Source organism: Phycomyces blakesleeanus, assembly GCF_001638985.1.
Source record: "Phycomyces blakesleeanus NRRL 1555(-) unplaced genomic scaffold PHYBLscaffold_3, whole genome shotgun sequence".
NCBI classification, from domain to species: domain Eukaryota; kingdom Fungi; phylum Mucoromycota; class Mucoromycetes; order Mucorales; family Phycomycetaceae; genus Phycomyces; species Phycomyces blakesleeanus.
This window is the reverse complement of record NW_017265136.1, coordinates 1,503,259-1,525,184: the sequence shown is the minus strand read 5'-3', so window position 1 is coordinate 1,525,184 and position 21,926 is coordinate 1,503,259. Positions and strand designations below refer to the sequence as shown.

Genomic DNA, 21,926 nt, shown 5'->3' with positions numbered 1-21,926 from the left:
TCGATTTGAAAGGTTGTATTATGTAGTAATTTTATTGAGAGTTATTAGCTGCCCCTTTTGCCGTAGAATAGTTACACAACTTCAGTAAAAGGAATATATAGCTATATCACGTTTGCTCTGACGTGGGTACCTATGACTGACAAAAAGCGCAGTCGTAATCCTTAATCGCAGATGCAAAATTTTCTGCTACATATAAAACCTCTCCAACGCGCGTCGTTTGTTTTTTCTCCTTGAGCAACAACCACTGTGGTAAATGGCAGCATTTATAACTCCGGACTCATAGGTTTCTACGAGCTCGTATCACATTTACGAGCCCGGAGTTATAAATGCTGCCATTCACAACAGTTAATTTTTGAGCAAAGTGCTCATGATCCAGAAAAAGTAATGTTATCGTGACAGGTTTTGCCCTCAAAATCTTGAATCTGAGCAAATATATAATAGTTGTACGTTTTTCTTGAGCGAGCCATGTTGGTCTCCAATCCTGCTTCAGAACGAGCGGGAATCAACGCAAGAACAGCTCAGGGATGGGTAAAGCGAATGAACAATGATCCAGAATGGGATATATACGGCAAGCTTACGAACAAAGTCAATTGTGATGAATCTCAACTACAGGAAGAGCATCAGTATATTTTTTTTGAGTTTTAACATTAATTTCATTGTAATCGTAAGAGTGTTTCTCAGGGCCTTTCTTGTGTTCTTATTTTATATATATATACTATGGGGAAAAGTGGCGATTCCGTTGGCGATTTCGAAAAGTAACTGGTTTAAGCATGTTAATTGATGAAAATTCACCACATATTGTACCAATTGTTGATTAATTTTCATTATAAACTTCGGGAAGGACATCAGGCCAAACTGGCGTACCTCCGTAAACCTACTGATAACAATAATAACGAACAATATTTTCTATAGGAACTTTGTTTGGCTAAATTCAGAACATATGCGTTAGTTATTTTGGAAGCAATAATATAATTTTGTATATATCTGCACCGTGAGTAATTTCACACTATTATAGAAGGTAGACAACTTTATTCTGGATTCAAAGCATTCCACAATGGAAATTGAGTAGAAGGTAGCTATTTTAACATAAAAAGATGTTAGACAATGTGAGTAGCCATTTACAAATGATATAGTATGAGTCACAGAATGTCTTGGAGAGAAATTATTCCAGAAAGTCAAGTAGTCACTTTTCATAGTCTTGGTGTTGCTTGAAAACTTCTTTAACACTAACTGTGTTACAGATCACCAAAAGTTTCGTGTAAAGTCTTTCTTTTCCACAGTTTTGTCAGAATATTTAATCATATAGTAGTACAATCTCCCAATAGTCCTTGTATTTCTTCTTGCTTGCTTGGCGTATTATTCGTACACTCTTTTGATCTGCGAGCGTCTATGACGCCCTTAATGGCAGCTGGAGAATACAGGGCTTAGTTTTACACGATCAACCTCATAATTACGACTTTTTGTATTACGCTTCTGTCCTTTTGACTCGGTCATTTTGTATTCAGGAGGACTTTTATGATTTGTACCAGCTATATTATGCTCATAGATATTAGCTATCTACAGCTCTACGTTCTATGCCATGTATTTAATAACACAGACACACACACATATATATATATATATATTCACCATATATCGAAGTTGGCTCAAAATACTCGCATTACCTGTACCTGACTTTGGATAATACATAGAGTGCATTAAGTTACACATAAATATGGAAAGTTATACCACCTATGACTTTTACCTTGTTCTGATTCAATTTCTTCCTTTCGATTCATTATCTTGTTTAATGTTTCATAATTTTTTCTCTTTAAATATTGTTTAGTCCAGGTGTTTAATAAAAATATAAAATAAGAGACATATTTGATGTTGTCAAAAAATGAGAGATGAAAGTGTGTAACGATGGTCATAAGGAAGCCATATAAGCCAATGGTATCCCTTTGTGATCGAAGATACTAAAATGCATAAGTACGAATTTTGTTAAGCATATTTGCCATCTCAATTTGCGAGGTGATATTGTCTAAAAGAATAGTATAAAATGTCTAGATCAGCCTCAAAAAGTGCTTAAATATTAAACCTAATTTGTCTACAAAAAATCCAAAGTCGTCGCAATCTCAAGTAAGCATACTGTAATAACCTTTTTGTGGGTCGGATCGGATGCTTTTTAGCAGGAATGGCCGCAGTCGAGAATACAAAGGTACGGGCGCCATGACGTAAAATAAATTTAAACTCAGAGACAACGCGTACAGCAAAGTAAGGAACGTGTGGAATTATTGAAAAGGAGCGATTCTTACTTTCTTTTCAAAATGTCCAACATGAACATCGATTCCGAAAATACTATTGATGAAGGCCTCTACTCGCGCCAGCTGTAAGACTATACCACAAAAACAAATTGCCTTTTTAATCAAGTCAATATTTACTCGACTCGTATATAGTTATGTACTTGGCCATGAGGCCATGAAAAAGATGAGCGGTGCTCATGTTCTCATCGTTGGTCTTAAGGGTCTTGGTGTAGAAATTGGTAGGATTAGAATTTACTGAAATTTTAGCACTTAAACTCAACTATATAAACCATCTGCTCAGCCAAGAACGTTATCCTGGCCGGTGTCAAGAGTGTTACTCTTCACGATGATACACCTGCACAAATTAGCGACCTGTCTGCTCAGGTAAAAATAAAATAAAAGCAAAAAATAAAGCCATATATTGCAGTAGATTGGATCATATCATAGATTACCAACACAAATCAATAGTTTTACCTCAGACCTGAAGACGTTGGCAAGCCTCGCGCCCAGATCTCGCAGAAAAGATTATCTGAGCTCAACCAATATGTTCCTGTACATGTAATCGAAGGTGCTTTGACCGAAGAAATCCTGAAGAAATACAAAGTTGTTGTAGTCACCGAGAGCCCCTTGAGCCAACAGCTTGAGATCGGTGAGATCTGCCACGCCAACAACATTCACTTCATCTCCACTGAAGTTCGTGGTCTGTTTGGGTAAGATAAATAAATTTGAGACTTTCTTTAATGATTTGGAAATGAACTCCAAAAACTGATTGCAATCTACATAGTCGTATCTTTAATGATTTCGGGGAGAAATTCGAGGTTTTGGATGCCACTGGTGAGGAGCCCTTGACTGGCATGATCGCTGCCGTAACAAAGGTCAGAAGACAATGGTGGAAGTATAGCGACAATGAGCTTCATGTTGACATTTATTCTGTACTAGGACGAAGAGGGTATTGTGACATGTTTGGATGAGACACGCCATGGCCTTGAAGATGGCGACTATGTGACCTTTAGAGAAGTTCAGGGCATGAATGAATTAAACGATATCACACCCCGCAAGGTCAAGGTTTTGGGTAAGAAAAAAAATCGGGGCCCTTTTCTTTCTCTTACAAATAGCATAATTTATGGCTTATTAATTATTTTGCGTTATTTTAGGTCCATACACTTACAGTATCGGAAACACTTCCTCATTCGGTGATTACAAATCGGGTGGTATTTTTACTCAAGTGAAGTTGCCTGTCCATGTTGATTTTGTGAGTGACAAAAATCATCTACCACAGCACTTTTGTTTTTTAAATATATGTAATCTTTTACTGACCTTAAAGCATATACTTTCAACAGAAATCTTTCAAATCGTCCTTGTCCTCTCCTGAATTCCTTATTTCTGACTTTGCAAAGTTTGATCGACCCATTCAACTCCATTTGGGATTCCAGGCTCTCTACAAATTTGTTGACTCCATTGGTCGTCTCCCTAAACCTCACAATGACGCCGACGCCGCTGAAGTCTACAAACTGACTGTCGCTTTAGCTGAAAGCCACGAAGACAAACCCGAGATTGATGAAAAGCTTATTAAGGAGTTGGCTTACCAAGCTGCTGGTGAAATTTCACCTATGGTAGCTATCTTTGGTGGTCTTGCTGCTCAAGAGGTTTTGAAGGTATGATACAATATGAATATAGAAGCTTTTTTTAAAATGGCCAAGCTCACCGTTCATTATCTAGGCCGTCAGCGGAAAATTCAACCCAATTCACCAATACATGTATATGGATGCTCTTGAGGCCTTACCTACCAGTGTAGCACGTACCGAAGAACTATGCGCTCCAGTAAGTATATATGTATTTATATATAGCGTGAGAGGGAGTGAATAAATAGATAGTCTAATAAGTGGCTGTAGATTGGATCCCGCTATGATGGTCAAATTGCTGTATTTGGTCGCGAATTCCAAGAGAAACTGGCCAATACCAAGGAGTTCCTTGTTGGAGCTGGTGCCATTGGTTGTGAGATGCTCAAGAACTGGGCAATGATGGGTCTTGGTACTGGTGAGAATGGTGGCTTGACTATCACCGATATGGATACCATCGAGAAAAGTAACTTGAACAGACAATTCTTATTCAGACCTAGTGATGTTGGCGTAAGTAAAATAAGGGCAATTAAGATGGCCTTAAACACGTTTACTCACTTCTTTTAATTTTTTTACTGCTTTCAGAGCTTGAAGTCTGGTGCCGCTGCCGCTGCCGTGTGCAAGATGAACAGTGATTTGGAGGGAAAGATTACTATCCACCAAGACCGCGTTGGCCCTGAAACAGAAAGTAAGAGAATCAGTAGCTATCATTTTTATGAAAAAATGGAAACAAAAATAATATGTTTTACTAATATTGGGATACTTATGGTACATAAAACAAAAATAGACATCTACGATGATGATTTCTTTGAGTCATTGACAGGTGTCACAAATGCCTTGGATAACGTAGAGGCTCGTAAGTTCACAATGCATATTGGTAATTAGTGCAAAAAGAGTGCAAAAAATAAAAGTTGAAAAATAGGCAAATATATGGATAGACGCTGTGTCTACTACCGTAAGCCTCTCTTGGAATCTGGTACTTTGGGAACCAAGGGTAACACACAGGTAAAATACATCAAGAGTATGGTAATTTTAAAACCACAGCTAACTTTATGTCTGTGATTCCTTACTAGGTTATTCTTCCCTTCTTGACCGAGTCGTACTCTTCTTCCCAAGATCCCCCAGAGAAGTCTATTCCTATTTGTACTCTTAAGAACTTCCCCAACGCTATTGAGCACACTATCCAGGTAAGCTCTATAAATAATTATAATATAATAAACTTTGTTTATTTTTTACTAATTCTTCTTATTTATCCAGTGGGCACGCGATTTGTTCGAGGGTTACTTTAAGCAGCCCGCAGATAACGTTAACCTTTACTTGACTCAGCCCAACTTTGTCGAGACCACAATAAAGCAGGGTGGCAACCAAAAAGAAGTCATTGAGACTGTTTACAACTATCTTGTCGCCGACAAGCCTTTGTCCTTTGCTGACTGTGTTGCCTGGGCTAGACTAAAGTTTGAAGAGATGTACCACAACAATATTTTGCAGCTTCTGTTTAACTTCCCTACTGACTCTGTAAGTGTCTTTCTTTCTTTTTTATTTTTTTATTTGTAAATTTTCATATGGTTGTGGTAATTATTAATTTATTAATTTATAAAATACACACACATATATATATTAGGTTACTTCCACTGGACAACCCTTCTGGTCTGGTCCCAAAAGAGCACCCGTACCAATCGAATTTGATCCCAACAACCAGATTCACATGGACTTTATTATTAATGCTTCTAATCTCCATGCCTACAACTATGGCCTCAAGGGTGAGACCGATCAAAATTACTTCCGCCGCGAATTGGAGAATGTTATCGTTCCCGAATTTAAGCCCAAACAGGGAGTCAAGATTCAGGTGGTCGAGAATGAAAATATTGCTCAGGATGACAGTGGTAAGTTGGAATTTATTCATATATTTATTGTATTTATTTATGCTTGTATACTTTGGCCTAAATATTGTAATTATTTTTTTGGTCGACGTTAGATTCGTTGGATGATGTTATCAACAGTTTGCCTGTACCATCAACCGTTGCTGGTTTCAGATTGACTCCTGCTGAATTTGAGAAAGATGATGACACCAATTTCCATATTGACTTTATCACAGCTGCTTCTAACTTGCGTGCTATTAACTATGGCATTGCTCCTTCTGATCGTCACAAGACCAAGTTTATTGCAGGCAAGATCATCCCTGCTATTGCTACCACCACAGCTCTCGTGACAGGTCTTGTGTGCATTGAACTCTACAAGGTAATATATATATATATATCTCTCTGATATAAAGACTAACAAAAATATATATCTTAAATAGATCATTGACGGCAAAGACGATCTTGAGCAGTACAAGAACGGTTTTGTGAACCTTGCTTTACCATTCTTTGGTTTCTCTGAGCCCATTAAGATGCCAACTATGGAATATAATGGAAAGGAGTTCAGTCTGTGGGATAGATTTGACATTACAGGCGACATCACTCTTCAGGACTTTATTGATTACTTCCAAAAGGAACATAACCTTGAAGTCACAATGGTGTCTTCGGGTGTATCTATGCTTTACTCATTCTTTATGCAGAAGAAGAAGGCAGAGGAACGTTTGGGAATGAAGTGAGTTTATATATAATGTGATTCTTCAATCTCAAATTTCGACACCAACTAATGTTATTTTTTATAGGCTCTCCAAACTTGTCGAGACTGTTTCAAAGAAGCCTATCCCCTCTCATGTCAAGTCTCTGATATTCGAGATTTGTGCTAATGATCCCGAGGGTGAAGATGTAGAGGTGCCTTATGTCAGAGTAAAGATCAGACCTTAAAGTGTATGTATATGAAATATTATATATATATATACGTGCTTGTGTGCGCGAAAGCGAGTTTTGGTGCATTAAATAAATAAGTAAATAAATAAATAAAGATATACATTGGATGATCCCATTTCATCTCGCTCTCTTATTTTTATACTATAAAATATACAAAAGTCACGAAAGCAATGTAATGCCAAATCCAACATCATTTTAGCTGTGCTTTTTTTTTTCTTTTTTTTTTACCTGCTCAATGTCATTCAGCTTCTTACCCTACAGTCTACTGGGTAGTCCAGGACCCCTAAGCCAGCCTGGAACATCAACCTTCTATGCCGATATTATGCTACAGTTTACCAAACAAGTGATGCGACCCCGTGTCCTGCTCCCAATGCTTCTTGTCATTGTCTTGCTCTTTGATCTGGACGACACATTCGATCTTGATGAAAATTATTTTGATTTGGAAGACGAAGAGGAATAGAAAAAAAGAAACGATAGACTTGATCAGGCTTTAATGTCATTGCTGGCTCATGGCAATAAAGCAAGCATACTTGACTGAATGGCTGGAATACTCAACATCAAACGATATCAAACTATGTTTTAAACGTACACATACATACACACACACACGCATATATATATACTGTATATATATATATTTATCTTTGTATCACTTGTAGTCTCAATTATTTATTTATTTGTCTGTTTTCTTTAATGTTCAAACAATGCATACACTGCATACCGTCTACGGTGTATTTCTATATATATATAAAACAGAAGAAAAAAAAAGTCAAACACTTTCTGTTCCAGTGCGAACGGGGTTGATCTACGTCACTGTGTGAATCAGATAATTGAAATTATGAATTCTCAGATAGATCATAAGCTTTGGTTTATCACTTCATCATGTACAGCCATCTCAGTCAATCTAACCCCGTCGTAGTCAACCGGCCTTTTCGATCCAAGCCAATGGACTCTTCAAGGATCCATCCCGCATTTGCCTCTTCACATTGCCACCGTCAACCCACAACTATTCCTTTTGACGCTGCAACCTGTAGTCCCGTATTCTTTGGTTATAGAACAATTCCCAAACCAGAACCTCAGGACCAGTCAAGAAGCAAGCTGTAAACTATACAATCTACTATCAAAATAACGTTATATTACATTCTTGCAAGAGAAAGAGAAAACATCTCGTTGCTTAGGATATATATATATATATATATATATATTTCCATTACCCAATTTTCTTTTCTTTTCTTAACAAAGCACTTTTATGCATGTTGATATTATATATGCATATATATATACTTGTGTGTAGATGATGTATGTACGGATTTACGTATGTGTATGTATTTATTTTTTCTTCTCCTTCTAAATCATGAAATAATGCAATCTTCTGGATTAGAAGGGCGTTTATCACTTGGTCGTCTTTGTTTTCGTCTGCTTGCCATCATCGTATCTGTTGTTTCATTATTTTCATTTTCACTTTGGTCTGTGTAACCTAATGTTGCGTGGGAAGAAGTTTGAGAGAGAGATGGTGTGGGGTCATCTTCAGATATCTTGATTAAGGTTTCATGGCTTCGAGCGCTACGCGGCTTGGCCTGATGAGACTGAGACGGATGGCCTGATGGATGGCCAACAACTGAACTGAATGCTCGAGTAAGTTTTTGAGTGCGTTGACGGAGTTGAGAAGAAACAGAAGACGTTGGGCGTGGTTTATTATCAAGCTCCTGGAGTGTCTTGATGGCTTCATGGCGAGGAGGTAGAGAAGATAGAGAAGTCTTTGATCCAAAAGTTCCACGTTTTATTTTCGGAGGTTCTGATACTGGCCGAAGTTTTTCAGGGTTCTTTGAAGTAGTAGAGCCCATGCGCTTACGTTTATTGAAAGGGAAAATGACACAACCATTTTAATATAAAAATCCAATAAAAAACAAAGCAAAAATTGTCGTTCTCTTCTTACCTCATATTCTGGTACCGGATATGTTACCGAACTGTGACATTGAGACTCTGGTTTGCACTTGTCATGACATATGAATCCACACTCTAATGAAATAGAATCAGTTTTATTGTCACATTCTATATTTGTCACATTACTATTTTACCTTCACAAACAAGCGCTTTTTGTTTAATAGGGAGTTGACAGGCCTTGCAACGAATAGCAGCTAAATACAATATAATATAAAGGGTGTGTATGTTGATCACCAATGCAAACGAAACGAAATGAAAATGAAAGCTTACATTTGGCAAATGATCCTTTTACAAAGTGATGTTCTCGTTTCGGCAAAGACTCTTCCTTTTGTTGTCGCTGGACTAGATGTTTCTCGTGCTTCTGTACAAGAATACTTGGTATCTGCGGTACAGGGTGGGACAGGGGACCTTTATGAGGTGTTGATTTAGATGACAGTGGCTCAAATGAAGCTGCATTACGCAAAGATGAACTTCGCGTGGTTTTTGGAAAGGAGGATGGAATGCGTCTAAGGTCTACTTCCTTAGCCTGTGAGCCTGGTATAATTGCTGGTTCTGATGCTATTCTTTCACACGCGGGTCTGACATTCTTTATGGCATCTAATTCTCCTTCACTGAAGGACGCAAGAGACATCCTCCTGCCATATTCCATAACACCAGTGTTTCTAACCCAGACGTGGTTCAGCAGTTCACCAGCCGTGGGCCGATCCATGGGAGACTTTTGAAAACAGAGTTCTAAGAAACTACGCAGGTCCTAAACCGTAGGATTGTATCTGATGTCAATATTATGTTACTCTGATTAAAGTGTACCTCATACACACGAACCTCGGATATTGACTCTGGTAAAGGTGGACACTCATCTTCTACAATTCTGAACAAGGCTGTCATTGGGTTTACATCCGAATAAGGGGGTTTGCCTGTACACAGTTCAATAATCGTGCAGCCTAATGACCTAACCAAGTGTTTTTTTCTGGGTGAGAACGGAAACAAAAACAGAATCAACAATAACAATAACAATAACATGGATATTGTTGTATACTTTTCTTCTTATTATTATTATTTTTGATATCTCATGTCATACCATATATCTGATTTTGTAGTCGCTCCCTTTAATTCAATTACTTCCGGGGCCACTATAATATTGTGTATTGGTCAGAACGCAGCCCTACATAATCAAAAGCCATTCAACCTACTCCAGTTGGGTGTTCCAGCCACTACACCTGCTTGAGCATCTTTCAATTTGAGGTTCAGGGAAACTCCAAAATCTGAGAGTTTAACATCACCCGCTTTTGTCGTCAGTATATTGGCTGCCTTTAGATCGCAGTGCACCACATCTTGTTCGTGGAGATAGTTTAACCCCTCTAGGATCCTTTGGCAGTAACCAGCTACAAGGGCCTCTGGAAAGCTATTAAAGGCCTTTAAAGTGCTCAATAAAGACCCATTTTCCACGTATTCTAGAACAATATTGATGTGTTCCGATGTTTGGATAAAACCCTTGTATTGTACAATGTTAGGGTGGGTCAATGACTGTAAGATGTGTGCCTCTTGCTAGAAGAAGGAGAAAAAAATTTAAAAAAAATATCGATATTCTTATTTTAGCAAAGGGGGGTTAAAATACAACTGTGAAGAATATGAATCTTACCAAGACATCACTGACATCTTCCTTACGAGTTACATTGAGTTTGATACGCTTGACGGCTACCATTTGACCTGTCCTGAGATCAAGTGCCCTACCAATACATTTTTCCAGAAGCATATATATATAAAAGTGAGTCTAAAGTCTAACGCTTTTATTCTTGTTGTTTCTTATTCAGCTTTTCTTTATTTGAATCCACAAGTAAGGCCACAGACTTACCGATGCACCGTACCAAAATGTCCTTTCCCGATTGAGTTCCCTAGTTTCTGCAAGTCATGTTCAGTGTTGTAGCGATCGCAGCCGAGGGATTGTTTTTTTTCTATACACACTTTGCACTTTAATACAACTTACATAACGAGCTACCGTGTGACCAGTTTTATCTTGAAGCTGAAGATACTCTTCGGAACCTTCGGCTGATTGAGGCGGAGTAATGGTCCCAGTAGACTTCCTTCTTGGTGTCAAGGACATGTCGCCTGGAAATAGAAGTGGCTGGGGTGTACCAGGTGAAGAGTGCGGTGGACTTTTCGTTTTTTCCATATTACTCAGACTTGGGTTTCGGACCACGGCGACCTTTTTTGTATGGTGGGCTGCTGAGTGGTCATGTCGAATTTTGTGCTTTCCTTGTGGGTATGAACTCTCTTGGTTTGGGATTGAAAATGCTTGGGTTGGAATGTCTTTGAGAAGCGGCAAGGAAAGCGACGCGCTTGGGCCAGCTTTAGAGAGTGCTATTGAAGTATTAGTATCCTTAATTTCGCACCTAGGTAAACTGTCTGAGCGTGGTCCCTGAATTGGAACAGACGAATTGGGATTGTCAGGTGAAACGACGGAAAACTTGTAAAGAAATGCTTTCTCGGCCATTGAAGCCGACGAAATCTCATGAGATAAAGACGGGTTAGGAGAGTCGTCTCCGTCCTGTTCTTTTTTTAATTTTTGATCTGTCCATTCTTGATACCTCATATGAAATGGTACAGCTTGACGGCTGGGTAGTTTCTTTGCAAATGACAGCTGGGATAAACGGGTCAAGCGAGAACCACTGTGTTGGGATGCGGACATTGAGACAGCCATGGATATTTGGGAACGTACACTAGCTGAGGGACTGCGCGCAGTCGACTCTATAGCCTTTTTAGCGAATGTAGAGACATATTGGTGAGGTACAGGGTGTGGATAGCGTTCTGAGCTTGATTGGTCCGAGTTGTTAATCTCAAGATCTTTTGCGAAGTTCTGGTCAAGAGGTTCCTTCTCTGTATCTTGAGAGTTATGCAAAGTGTTTAAGCAGGTAGGATTAAAAAGGGAGGCCAGCTGCAAGGGCATTGGCGGGGCTGAGCTTTGCTCGAAATGTGGTGTCCCACAAGCGTGCTCGGGATTTGTTTTTGTCGCCACCCTGATGGAATCGTAGGTGGTCCCTGGGGCTGGTGAGAGACTGTGGGTCGGTGGGTCGATATTATGATTGTCATGGAAAGGCTTGGTCTCAAAAGGGGTTTGTGATCTCAAGCGGTCTGAAGATGTGTGGGCAGGATTAGGTTGGCTGAGTGAAAACTCTGAATTGTCTTCTGAAAGGGTGTTTTGGGTTGTGTGGTCGTGATTGTCTATGCAGTTTGTGAATACGGTTGTGTCTTGCTGATCGTCCTGAGATGCGCGTCTTATTAAATTAGAATTGGTTATGTAAGAAGTAGTGCTGTCTATGGCCGTTGTTTGGTATGAATGCTCATCTGTTGATGATGCGGTATGAATGTTTGTGGTCTGCAGTATTCCCAATGGTTGGTATTTTCTAATTGAAGAATCGAAAACATTCTCTTTCTCATCTATTGGTTCGTCATCGTAGTAATATCGATCTAGTATTTCGTCTTGCGGTGATATTGGTGTCCATTGTGCGATTGGCGTGTCTGTGGATAGTCGACGAGAAACAGATAGTCTGTTTGGGGACATATGAGAACCAGTCCATGGCTCTGTATCGCAAATAGACACCGTCATTCCTCTTGCTCGCCCCCGACGCTGTTTATGCAAAAGGAGAAATGAGAATTTAAGATAAACAGAATTGCTTTCTTTTTTTGGGCCCGTTTGATTTTACCACTTTATTTGGAGACCATTGTTCAGAGTCTGGTCGTGGTAAGGAGTTATACATTCGCTGTTTGACCAGATCAGACTCTATATCTATTGAGGCTATTATTTCACTGGACAAGTCTTCAAGATTGAGATCAGAAAGAGCCAGGATTGTGTTAACGACCTAAAAGATATGAGTCAGGCTAGACTCATGGGTAGAACGATCAACATACAGCTTCCATATCCCTTCCTTCCGCTAGGTCGTATACTTGGAATAGTTCTGTGCTAGACAATCCGAGCTATCATGGGAAAGATTAAGAAAATATGCTCTTTTGGTTGGTACATTGGATGACAACAGATGTAATTCTCAAAGGATTCTAGCCTCACCTGGTTCCCTGCTTGAAGGAATCGGCGAATATTTGCAATCTATTCAAAGGGGTTTTTTTTGGGTTTTTTACATTGTTAGAATACTATTGGTTTGAGAGAACAATGTACATGAGCAGATAGTCTACCTTGGAATATATTTTACCGTCCAACCCAATGATAGGTATTATTGTGGGTTGTAACCGGTTGATTAGCCTAAATACAATCGAAAGGGAACCTTGTACATCAGACATCGCTTATCCTATTTTTTTTCTAAAGAGAAAAAAAAAGTATTTTTTCCTCTTTATTTTCTCTTCTTTTGCTTTTCTTGACTATTATTAGGAAAGAGATAGATTTGACTGACTTGCATAGAATTACACCATCGCTTAGAATCGAGTAGAGATCATGAGTTGGAAGTTTTTGTTCCAAGATTGTCTCAATCCACTTTCTTGCCATTCGTATTTTGGTCTGTTTTTCAAGGCGATTGAAATCGACATGGCATGTTTTGGGATCTATAGGTCTCATTACGTTACGATAACTTGTGGGTCTACTCATGATGCATAAGACGACAGAAGTAATGTAACCAGCCTGAGTTGCAAAATAAGATAATAGAGAGAAGAGGAAGGAGAGACCAAAGATCAGGTAATAGGAGACTTTGGTTGTTTTCTCGAAGGAAAAGGGGATAAGGTGGAAGAGAAAGTCGAAGGGGTTATATAACACGGAATAGATAAAGCGTGTAATACACAGTGCGAGTTTAGCACTCGTGAGTTACTGCTTCTTTCTGCAAAGACATCCACTGAAATTCGAAATACAGACATCTCGACTGTCACACCTTTATATTTTTTTTGTGCATGTCCAACATTAGCAAATGGCTCTCTGTGATTGTTCTGTTTCATATTATTATAACTGTTATCAGACAATACATACACATACATGTATATATCTTTTAAATCAACATGTACTTTTTTTTGGATATTAACTGAGTACCTTTTAGTACATGATTATTTGATAGTACTAAATGCTATTATATTAAAGAAAAAATACCAAGAAAAAGAGAAAGACGGAATAATAGATTTTTAATTATTCTGGTGTCATTATATATACAAGTTCAAAAGCTTTTATATGAAATACAAATATGTACATTTGCTCGAGGATTTAAGCACGGACTATGTTTTATATTATATTTTGGAAAGAATTCCTTTTTTTACAATATTTTTAAACGTTGAATAAATACAACATGCTATTTCAATCTTTTCATCTTTTTTATATCTATTGTGATATCATTTTCTCTATTTCTCTCTTTCATTTTATGTATACATTTGGATGTGTATGCAGTGTGTAGTGTGTGCGTGAGTGTGTGTGTGTGGCGAATGGCCAGTTTTCCGAAATAAGCATCTGTGGCGGCAAGGAATTATCTTTGGTTGCTTGGCAACAACGAATTTAGTACGACCAGAATCTGTTAATGGGAAACTACCATTTTTGATTACCTTAAGTAGGCGATTCAAATAAAGTTTTTAGAAAAGAAAAAAAAAAGATCCATAAATAGGTCATCGAAGATGAAAAACAGATAAAAAAAAACACTTTTTCTTGCCAATTCATTCCATCTTCTTTCCGCACTCTTCTTCTTCTCTTCTTCTCTATTTTCTCAACTATTGACCCATGCTCTCTCGCTTTGCCATTGGAGCTCTCTTGGCTTGTTCTTTAGCTGTCAGCTCAGCACAGCAGCTGTGCAATGGATACAGTGAATTGTGCGCAAAACCATACGACTCCCTCACCTACGTCTTGACACACAATTCATATGCTTTCTCAGCCAATCCAGCTGCAAACCAACTTTGTGGTATCAATGATCAATTGGCTGACGGTGTCAGAGGTCTCAAACTGTCAGCTGTGAAACCCGTCAACTCTACTAGTAATGATGCCGCTGATGCCATTCGTCTCTGCCATACCTCATGCTCCATTCTCGATGCCGGCAATGCAAAGGACACTCTTACGTCTATTACTGCTTGGGTCAAAGAGAACCCTAACGAAGTCCTGACTATTATGTGGAATAACCTTGGTGACTTTGGAACCAGCGATTTCAACGCGCTCTATGAGGCCAGTGGTATCATTGAATACTCGCATGTCCAGGCATATGGAAACCTTACCTGGCCAACACTGGAAGAACTTATTTCTTCTGGAAAGCGTGTTATTAACTTCTTGGATTTGGGCGCTGACCAAAACATCTTACCTTGGTGAGTATGACTAATTTGTTTAGTATTTGAGGCATATCGAAACTCATCGGTTCTTTACAGGATCATGCCTCAGTTTAACTATGTGTTCGAGACTCCTTACAACAACAGCAATGAGACTTCGTTTAGCTGTGTGATCGATCGTCCTTCAGACCCCGAGCAGCCAGAAGAAATGATGTATGTAATGAACCATTTCTTGTACGGCTCCCTGGTCATCGAAATCCCTCAAAAAGGAAGCGCAAACGTCACCAATGCCGCTTCGTTACTGAAACAATCCAAGACATGCACGACCACATTCGGCCGTCAGCCGAACTTTTTGGAGGTCGACTTTTACAACAAGGGAACCACTCTCCAGATTGCCGCCGAATTGAACAATGTTACTTATACTGGAGGCACTCTTAAATGTGACACTGACTCCAGCTCTGGTGGAACCTCTTCCTCAACCAGTACTTCCGATGCTTCAAACACCCAAGGATCTCGCGTGGCCATTCTTTTGTTTATTGCTGCAGCTGTCCTTGTGTTATAGACTTTTTTATATACTTTTTACTTTATCATATTTATACATATATATATGTAGTATTATCACATACTACTGTTCTTCATCTGTATTTACAGCCCCCACCCAGTCAAACAAAAATTCAGTCAATTACCCACGCCACAAGGCACAAAAATAAAACAAAAATGTATCATTAGCAATGTTTATATATCACATACACCAGAACTCAACACGTGCAAAGACAGCTCCGAGGATGTGATTTTGGTAATAGTACTATAAATATTAGACCTGCTTTCTATTTGTGACATGCCAAGAGATACAGAAGAGCAAGAAGTAGAAAAAGGTCTTTGCTTCGCTTTTTATTTTATTCAAATTATATTTAATTACTCGTACAAAAAGAGAAAATAAGTAAGTAAGTAGCAGTAGTAATATAGTTTGAAATTTCATAATAACTTGCCTACCTTTGCATAGCTGTACATATATATCTAAATGAAAGCAAAAATTAACCTCACTATCTTTTACCTTGTTTTGATTTTACTGTTAAAATTAATACTGAAAAGCTATTATTAACATGTGCAAGTAAAATGGCATAAAACAACACTATATATATTAGTCTGCCCTGATGACAAAATAGAAAAGCTAATTCTAAAAAAGGGTTTAGAATAGATTGCTATTTGGTCTGCCTATTTTAGACCTCTTTGCCAAAAAAAAACACAAAAACACAAAAATAGTCTATATATTCAACAGGTCCTATATTATGGTTGTTCATAAAGAAGTAAAAATAGTACACGGGTGAAAGGAATACCAGAGATGGACTTGCTTTTATTTTTCTTGAACCTATTCTGAGAAAAATTCTGTAGACTTGACCAAGAAGTCCTGAATATTTAACAAGTTTATTAGTATTATTCGCTTATTTAGTTGGACCTAAAGAGGTCTGAGTTTGGGGTAAAAAGCCAAAACAATAATATAAAGGGGTAGGGGGATTGGATGAGGGGCGAAATTACTATCCATTTCTTTAATTTTTATACTTGAACTATATCAAGGCACTTTAAAAGACTGCAAGGTGTGTATTTATACAAAGAACATGCCCTAAATTGACAAGTCTAAATTAGTTTGTGTTTAAATTGGATTGGGTCTGCGTCTATTCGAAAAGTACACTCTTATTGGACAAAATCTAAGATTTGATATACGTAACTACAGCGGAAATGTAAGTAAAAGTTGCGTCAAAATGGAGAATTAATTTGTGCAGCCTTGATCATTTTACTTCAATACTATTTTACTATCATTGTTTTATTAGTATTTTATGTTATAACGAATATAATGATGTTATATCCACCACTTTACCTAGACTATTATTCATGATTTGTACATGAAAATAAGAATAATAAGAATAATCTTAGAATTAGTAGAGTGAGGACTTGGAGGAGGAGGAGGAGAAAAAGCAGAAAAGAGCTGTAACAGAAGGGTTAATAATCTTTTGTAAGGCTACAAGAGAACAGTGATAAGACAGAACTTATGCAAGAATTGGGAGGCAGGTTGCTTATTTAATAAGCTTGAGATTATTGTATTTTCTATATTATATTCAAACAGTATGATTTCCCCCCACCCCCTTTTTTTTTAAAAAAAAAACGCTATTATTCTTGTATTGTTTATCAAGGGCATTGTATATCCTTATGTATATATATATATATATATAGTGTGCTTGTGTGCATTGCATTTGTATTTGCATTTGTATCTGTATTTGTACTTGCATTTGCATTTGTCTTTGTATATTTTTGTAGGCGCAATTCTACAGTAAAACATTATACAAGGCGCACATTTTTTTTTTGCTTTATTGGTTGGAACACAAAATTTATTTTTATTGGTCGCAAATATTCTTTTTATCTTTTTTTGGTTGGACGCAAATATCATTTTTAAGCCAGCACATATAATTCTGAAAATTACATTTAATCAAATATCCTGTTTAACATTACAAAACCGTGCTTTCATATATTGCAATAGGGATCCTGTGAAAACTATTGGTTACGATAAACCGACTATTAATGTCAGAAAAGTGCACTTCTTTATATATAAATATAATAGTATATCTAAAAACTTGATTTTACCCTCATAGTTTGAAAGATCTACAAGCAAATATTAGTAGAAGAAGAGGAAGAAGGGGGCAAACATCCAGGTTAGTTAGTAACGATATTACAATGGAGTATGTATATACACCAATACCAATACCAATACATATAATATTAACAATAAAACAGCCTATTATTTTCTTTTTGTCGTCGTTGATGTTGTTGTTCTGGTGAGCATCTCATTTAATTACTTGGTTGAATAAAGCAAAATTAATGAAATTAACCAAAAGTTGACAGTACTAAGGGCGTCATATGCACCCACTTTCCCCATTTGACCACATCTAGTCATCTTATTCATAATACTTATATATTTCTCCTCATCACCCCCAGAAAAAAAAGACTTTTTGTTACCCCCCTTATCCTTAGCACCACTTTAATCCGATGAACTACAATTACTCCATTAACACACACATATATATATATACTTGTATATTTGTATATAATGCACATCTCCAGTGCGACTGCCGATTCTCTGCAACCAATTTCTATAAAGAGCCCTTGTTCTTATTCTCCTTCTTTCAGCTGCCCTTACTACAATATGGACCTAGAAAACAATATCAGCTTTACATCAATTTCATCAAGCCTCACTCAGCATAGTCATGAAGAACATCTTCAATCTCATCAAAATACACCTAACCATATCACCAGACGCCATCAACTCAAAAATCATAAAAAGCTATCCTTGAGTCTAAATCTACCACTCGAGAATACTCGCTCTACTCCACCCACACGATATCTCACAGACAAATCAGAATTAGACTGTGCCCAGAATCTTCTATTGAATAAACCAGCTACAGATACCAATTTACGAAATTTAGGATCACTCGACAGTTCAATCTCGAATTCGGCACGACCATCTAGTTCAGAGGCGGGTACCTCATTTGACTGGAATGGCGATATATCTTTTGAAGAGCAATCTCATGATCCAGACCCTTACCGGGAAGGTCCAGCACAAATCCTACCAAATCTCTATCTTGGGGCATCTTACAACGCAGCACAAGATGACCAACTCTGTGCAAACAAAATCATCTGTATCGTTAATGTTGCAAGCGAAATAAAAACCCCTACATCACAAGCATTTGATATCATCACCCAGAGATCCCCCGAAACTTTACAAAATTCTCAGACTCAGCTGTCAGAAAGTACACCCAAAACAAGCAACATTTCCGAAAAAGCCTCATTAGTTCAATATCATCATCTACGCTGGACACACGCACAAAGCAACCTGGCCTATCAGGAGTTTGACCGAGCTATCCGGATATTCGAAACCTATCAAAATGGTACTAGTGGCAATGTACTTGTACACTGTCAGTGTGGTATCGAACGCTCAGCAGCACTAGTCATTGCATATGTTCTCTATCTCTCCTACAGACCTGCAAAGTTTAACAACCCTGCAAAGTCAGATCGCGATAATTTTAAAAATCTAGCAGACAAGAGGCTGTCGGTATCAGAAGCGTATGAATATGTCCGTCAGCGTGCACCCTATATTCGACCCAACCTGAAACTGATGTACCAATTAAGCGATTTTAAAGAAAGTCTGTCACTTGGTGACATAGGCTCACTCCCTAGACCTTGCTTATCTAGTGAGCTTTACATAAAAAGGTCTGGATCGGTAAAGGCACACATGTCTCTTGCGAATGGCTCTAGTGCATACCGTAGGCCAAGATCATCCAGTCTCCGTGAATTTCGTGGTCAACCAAAGTCATTCGAAATTACGAAGCACAAACAAATTCAGATGAATACTTTGTCAGATACACCAAAAGGACCTGTCTTGTCTCAAGAGCAGGAGACCCCTTGTGTGCCCGAGAATATAAATCAAGCTCAATCAAAAGATGACCAATGTATTGGTCATTCTCCAGTAGTTATGAGTCCTATATTGTTTCGTAGGATATTCTCAATTTGCTAAACAAGTACTATTATTAATTATTAATTATGAATTATTATTGTTGCTATTGTTATTATTAATTAACTATTAACTATTGGTTATTATCTGTTTTTTAGTTTAGTTTAGTTTAGTTTAGTTTGATTTGATTTGATTTGCTTTGCTTTGCTTTGCTTTGCTTTGCTTTGCTTTGCTTTGCTTTGCTTTTTGTTTGTTAATAAAGAAGAAAAGAAGAAAACCTATATTTTAATAATATAATAATTATGTATTGTCCGTATAAAGAAAGGGGTGTTTTAAGAGTTCTTCTGCTGTGGGTCGTTCTTCATGGTTCCTATGTTTAATATGTTAGTTTTTATATGGTTTATGTGGTTTGGTTTTACTAAGCTTACAATCTGAATGTGCACTCCAGAAAGTCTTTTGCATCGTCACTGATATGAGTTGGAATGTTTGGTGCCATGTAGCTACCAATCTAAGGAGAGCATATATTATCATTAGCATAATTACGTAGTTATTTATGATTGTTTTATGCGTAAATAAAGTATATATGTTTAAAGCAATAGCTAGTTATTATTTATATGGTTCTTTAAAGAGAAAAATATGTATGTGCATATGCATAGAGTAAAATAATTATAGAAATAATATGAACTCGAAAATAAATAGCGTCAAATATATGTATTATATCCATAAATTGTATATTTTCGTACCTGGAAAATGGCCTGCATTTGGGAGAACTCTGGAAATGGGTGGTCACCTGTAAACATCTCTACGATCATACATCCCAACGACCATACATCAGCCTTTCGGGTATAATGGGTCTGTTTAACTACTTCTGGTGCCATCCTAATAAGACGAATTTGAGTATTTTTTTTGTTTGTTTAGTAATTAAAGATACAATCATATTAATTACCAGAATATAGATCCTTGTAAACTTGGTCGGTGAGGTGCCGATATTTGTAAGATATCTAAGAATAAAAAAAAAATAACAACAACAACAGAAATAGTTTCAAAGATTAGTTGCTAAGCTCACTTGCACATAAAAACCATATTCATTTTCTTACCTTCTTCAACTTTTTTGGAGATTCCAAAATCTGTAATCTTGACACCAGCCTTATTGTCAACTGGAGATTTATTTTTCTTTAATCAAACCATACACGTTGAATATATAAAGTTCGATATTTACCAAGAACATTGGCTCCCTTGATATCTCGATGGACAATATCTTTTCCATGAAGATAGTTCAGACCCTTTAAAATTTGTTTTACGAAGCTTTTTACAAGTGGTTCCTGGAATGCTCCATAACTAGATAAGAGTCCAGCCACAGAGCCTCCTGGAACATACTCCAAAAAGATACTAAAATGTGCATCATCTGTCTGCGAAGCTATATATAAACAAAATTATTATTGTAATTATAATAAAATTTATAATAATAAAAAAGACACTTACCCAAATACTGAACAATATTTTCATGGTGAAGTTCTTTCAAAAGTGTAATTTCTCGATGTAATGCTTCAACCTATTCATCAAGAAGAAAAAAAGAAAACAAGAAAGTAAATACATACGACCATTTATCTACCTAGTTTGCTTAAACTAAATATATATGACTAATAGCTTTCCATAGATTTCTTCCGTTCTTCTGTAGCTGAATTTTCTACAGGGAGTTCCACTTGTTTTACAGCCATCAATTCTCCACTGATTGGATTTAAGCCAAGATAAACGTCACCAAATGTGCCTCTTCCGATCAATGACCCCTTCAACCATGGTATTGAAGACCCATTAGCTAATATATATATATATATAAGATTAATATATTGGTCTACAGTAAAATATTCATATTTTTCACTTACTACCCGTCGCAGTTGGATTAGCCTTTGTCCAAGATTCTCTCACAAGAATCTTTTTTACACCTTCATTTTCTATTTCTTCGTCTTGCTCCAAAAGTGCATCATCTGATAATGATAGTAGTGATATAAATTGTAAGTATGAGATTGAGAGATTAATGACAGTTGCACGTAATCGTATGCTCAATCTTACAATCTGCTATTTCTGCCAAGACAACTTTTGTTTTGCTTTCGTTAAGATGTAATAGGCTAGAGGAGCGATTTTGCATTGCCTTTGTGCGAGAGGTTCGAGTAGATGGTATTGATTTTAGGGGTGTAATTTCATCCTCGTCTTTAAATATTGATTCATCGCTCTCTATCTGTGAATTTGCGTCTGTTGATTTCAGTGATGTAGATAAACCACTGGGGTTTATTTCATCATTGTCATTGTCATTATCATGTACAGCTTGTTTGTGTCTTTTGCCTGCTTTACTTTCTTTTTCGTTTTTTTCGTTATCGTCTTCTTCTTCATCATCATCATCATCGTCATCATCGTCATCATCATCATCGTCGTCGTCGTCGTCTTCTTCTTCCTCATCATAATCGTATTCATAATCTTCTGTAAATTTACCCAAATCTACTCCCAGAACAGACACAAGTTCTGGAAGCACACTGTTCCTGAAATCGTGCTGTGATTC

General features: G+C 37.4%; 7 protein-coding genes across 7 annotated transcripts; 6 read left to right on the top strand and 1 right to left on the bottom strand.

Moving 5' to 3' along the window:
* Positions 1–465: 465 nt before the first annotated feature.
* On the top strand, positions 466–759 carry PHYBLDRAFT_140682 (hypothetical protein; the record flags this gene model as incomplete). Its single annotated transcript, XM_018430445.1, has 2 exons — positions 466–623; positions 729–759. 2 exons carry the CDS (start codon positions 466–468, stop codon positions 757–759), a joined length of 189 nt encoding a protein of 62 aa, XP_018296656.1.
* Positions 760–2,293: 1,534 nt separating this feature from the next.
* Positions 2,294–6,851, top strand: PHYBLDRAFT_29743 (hypothetical protein). Its single transcript, XM_018439954.1, has 19 exons — positions 2,294–2,368; positions 2,436–2,521; positions 2,584–2,666; positions 2,751–2,992; positions 3,067–3,157; positions 3,222–3,354; positions 3,437–3,534; positions 3,623–3,937; positions 4,002–4,103; positions 4,175–4,411; positions 4,487–4,589; positions 4,689–4,757; positions 4,824–4,906; positions 4,975–5,088; positions 5,159–5,416; positions 5,523–5,784; positions 5,877–6,139; positions 6,201–6,490; positions 6,558–6,851. The coding sequence occupies exons 1-19, from the start codon at positions 2,307–2,309 to the stop codon at positions 6,694–6,696; spliced, it is 3,030 nt and encodes a 1,009-aa protein (XP_018296655.1). The 5' UTR covers positions 2,294–2,306; the 3' UTR covers positions 6,697–6,851.
* Positions 6,852–7,537: 686 nt separating this feature from the next.
* On the top strand, positions 7,538–7,803 carry PHYBLDRAFT_140680 (hypothetical protein; the record flags this gene model as incomplete). Its single annotated transcript, XM_018430444.1, has 2 exons — positions 7,538–7,583; positions 7,619–7,803. The coding sequence occupies 2 exons, from the start codon at positions 7,538–7,540 to the stop codon at positions 7,801–7,803; spliced, it is 231 nt and encodes a 76-aa protein (XP_018296654.1).
* Positions 7,804–9,301: 1,498 nt separating this feature from the next.
* On the bottom strand, positions 9,302–10,536 carry PHYBLDRAFT_101025 (hypothetical protein; the record flags this gene model as incomplete). Its single annotated transcript, XM_018427618.1, has 6 exons — positions 9,302–9,394; positions 9,466–9,592; positions 9,722–9,773; positions 9,834–10,188; positions 10,283–10,370; positions 10,496–10,536. Coding segments are annotated over 6 exons (756 nt in total), but the record flags the coding sequence as incomplete, so codon positions are not given.
* Positions 10,537–14,383: 3,847 nt separating this feature from the next.
* Positions 14,384–15,304, top strand: PHYBLDRAFT_99878 (hypothetical protein; the record flags this gene model as incomplete). The annotated part of the gene is made up of 2 exons (XM_018444112.1): positions 14,384–14,910; positions 14,971–15,304. Coding segments are annotated over 2 exons (861 nt in total), but the record flags the coding sequence as incomplete, so codon positions are not given.
* A 405-nt stretch (positions 15,305–15,709) lies between these two features.
* PHYBLDRAFT_163713 (hypothetical protein) lies at positions 15,710–17,434 on the top strand (the record flags this gene model as incomplete). The annotated part of the gene is made up of 8 exons (XM_018434860.1): positions 15,710–15,746; positions 15,803–15,815; positions 16,151–16,178; positions 16,322–16,348; positions 16,557–16,610; positions 16,813–16,868; positions 17,101–17,197; positions 17,405–17,434. 8 exons carry the CDS (start codon positions 15,710–15,712, stop codon positions 17,432–17,434), a joined length of 342 nt encoding a protein of 113 aa, XP_018296651.1.
* Positions 17,435–18,067: 633 nt separating this feature from the next.
* On the top strand, positions 18,068–19,435 carry PHYBLDRAFT_62628 (hypothetical protein; the record flags this gene model as incomplete). The annotated part of the gene is made up of 1 exon (XM_018440995.1): positions 18,068–19,435. The coding sequence occupies one exon, from the start codon at positions 18,068–18,070 to the stop codon at positions 19,433–19,435; it is 1,368 nt and encodes a 455-aa protein (XP_018296650.1).
* Positions 19,436–21,926: the final 2,491 nt, after the last annotated feature.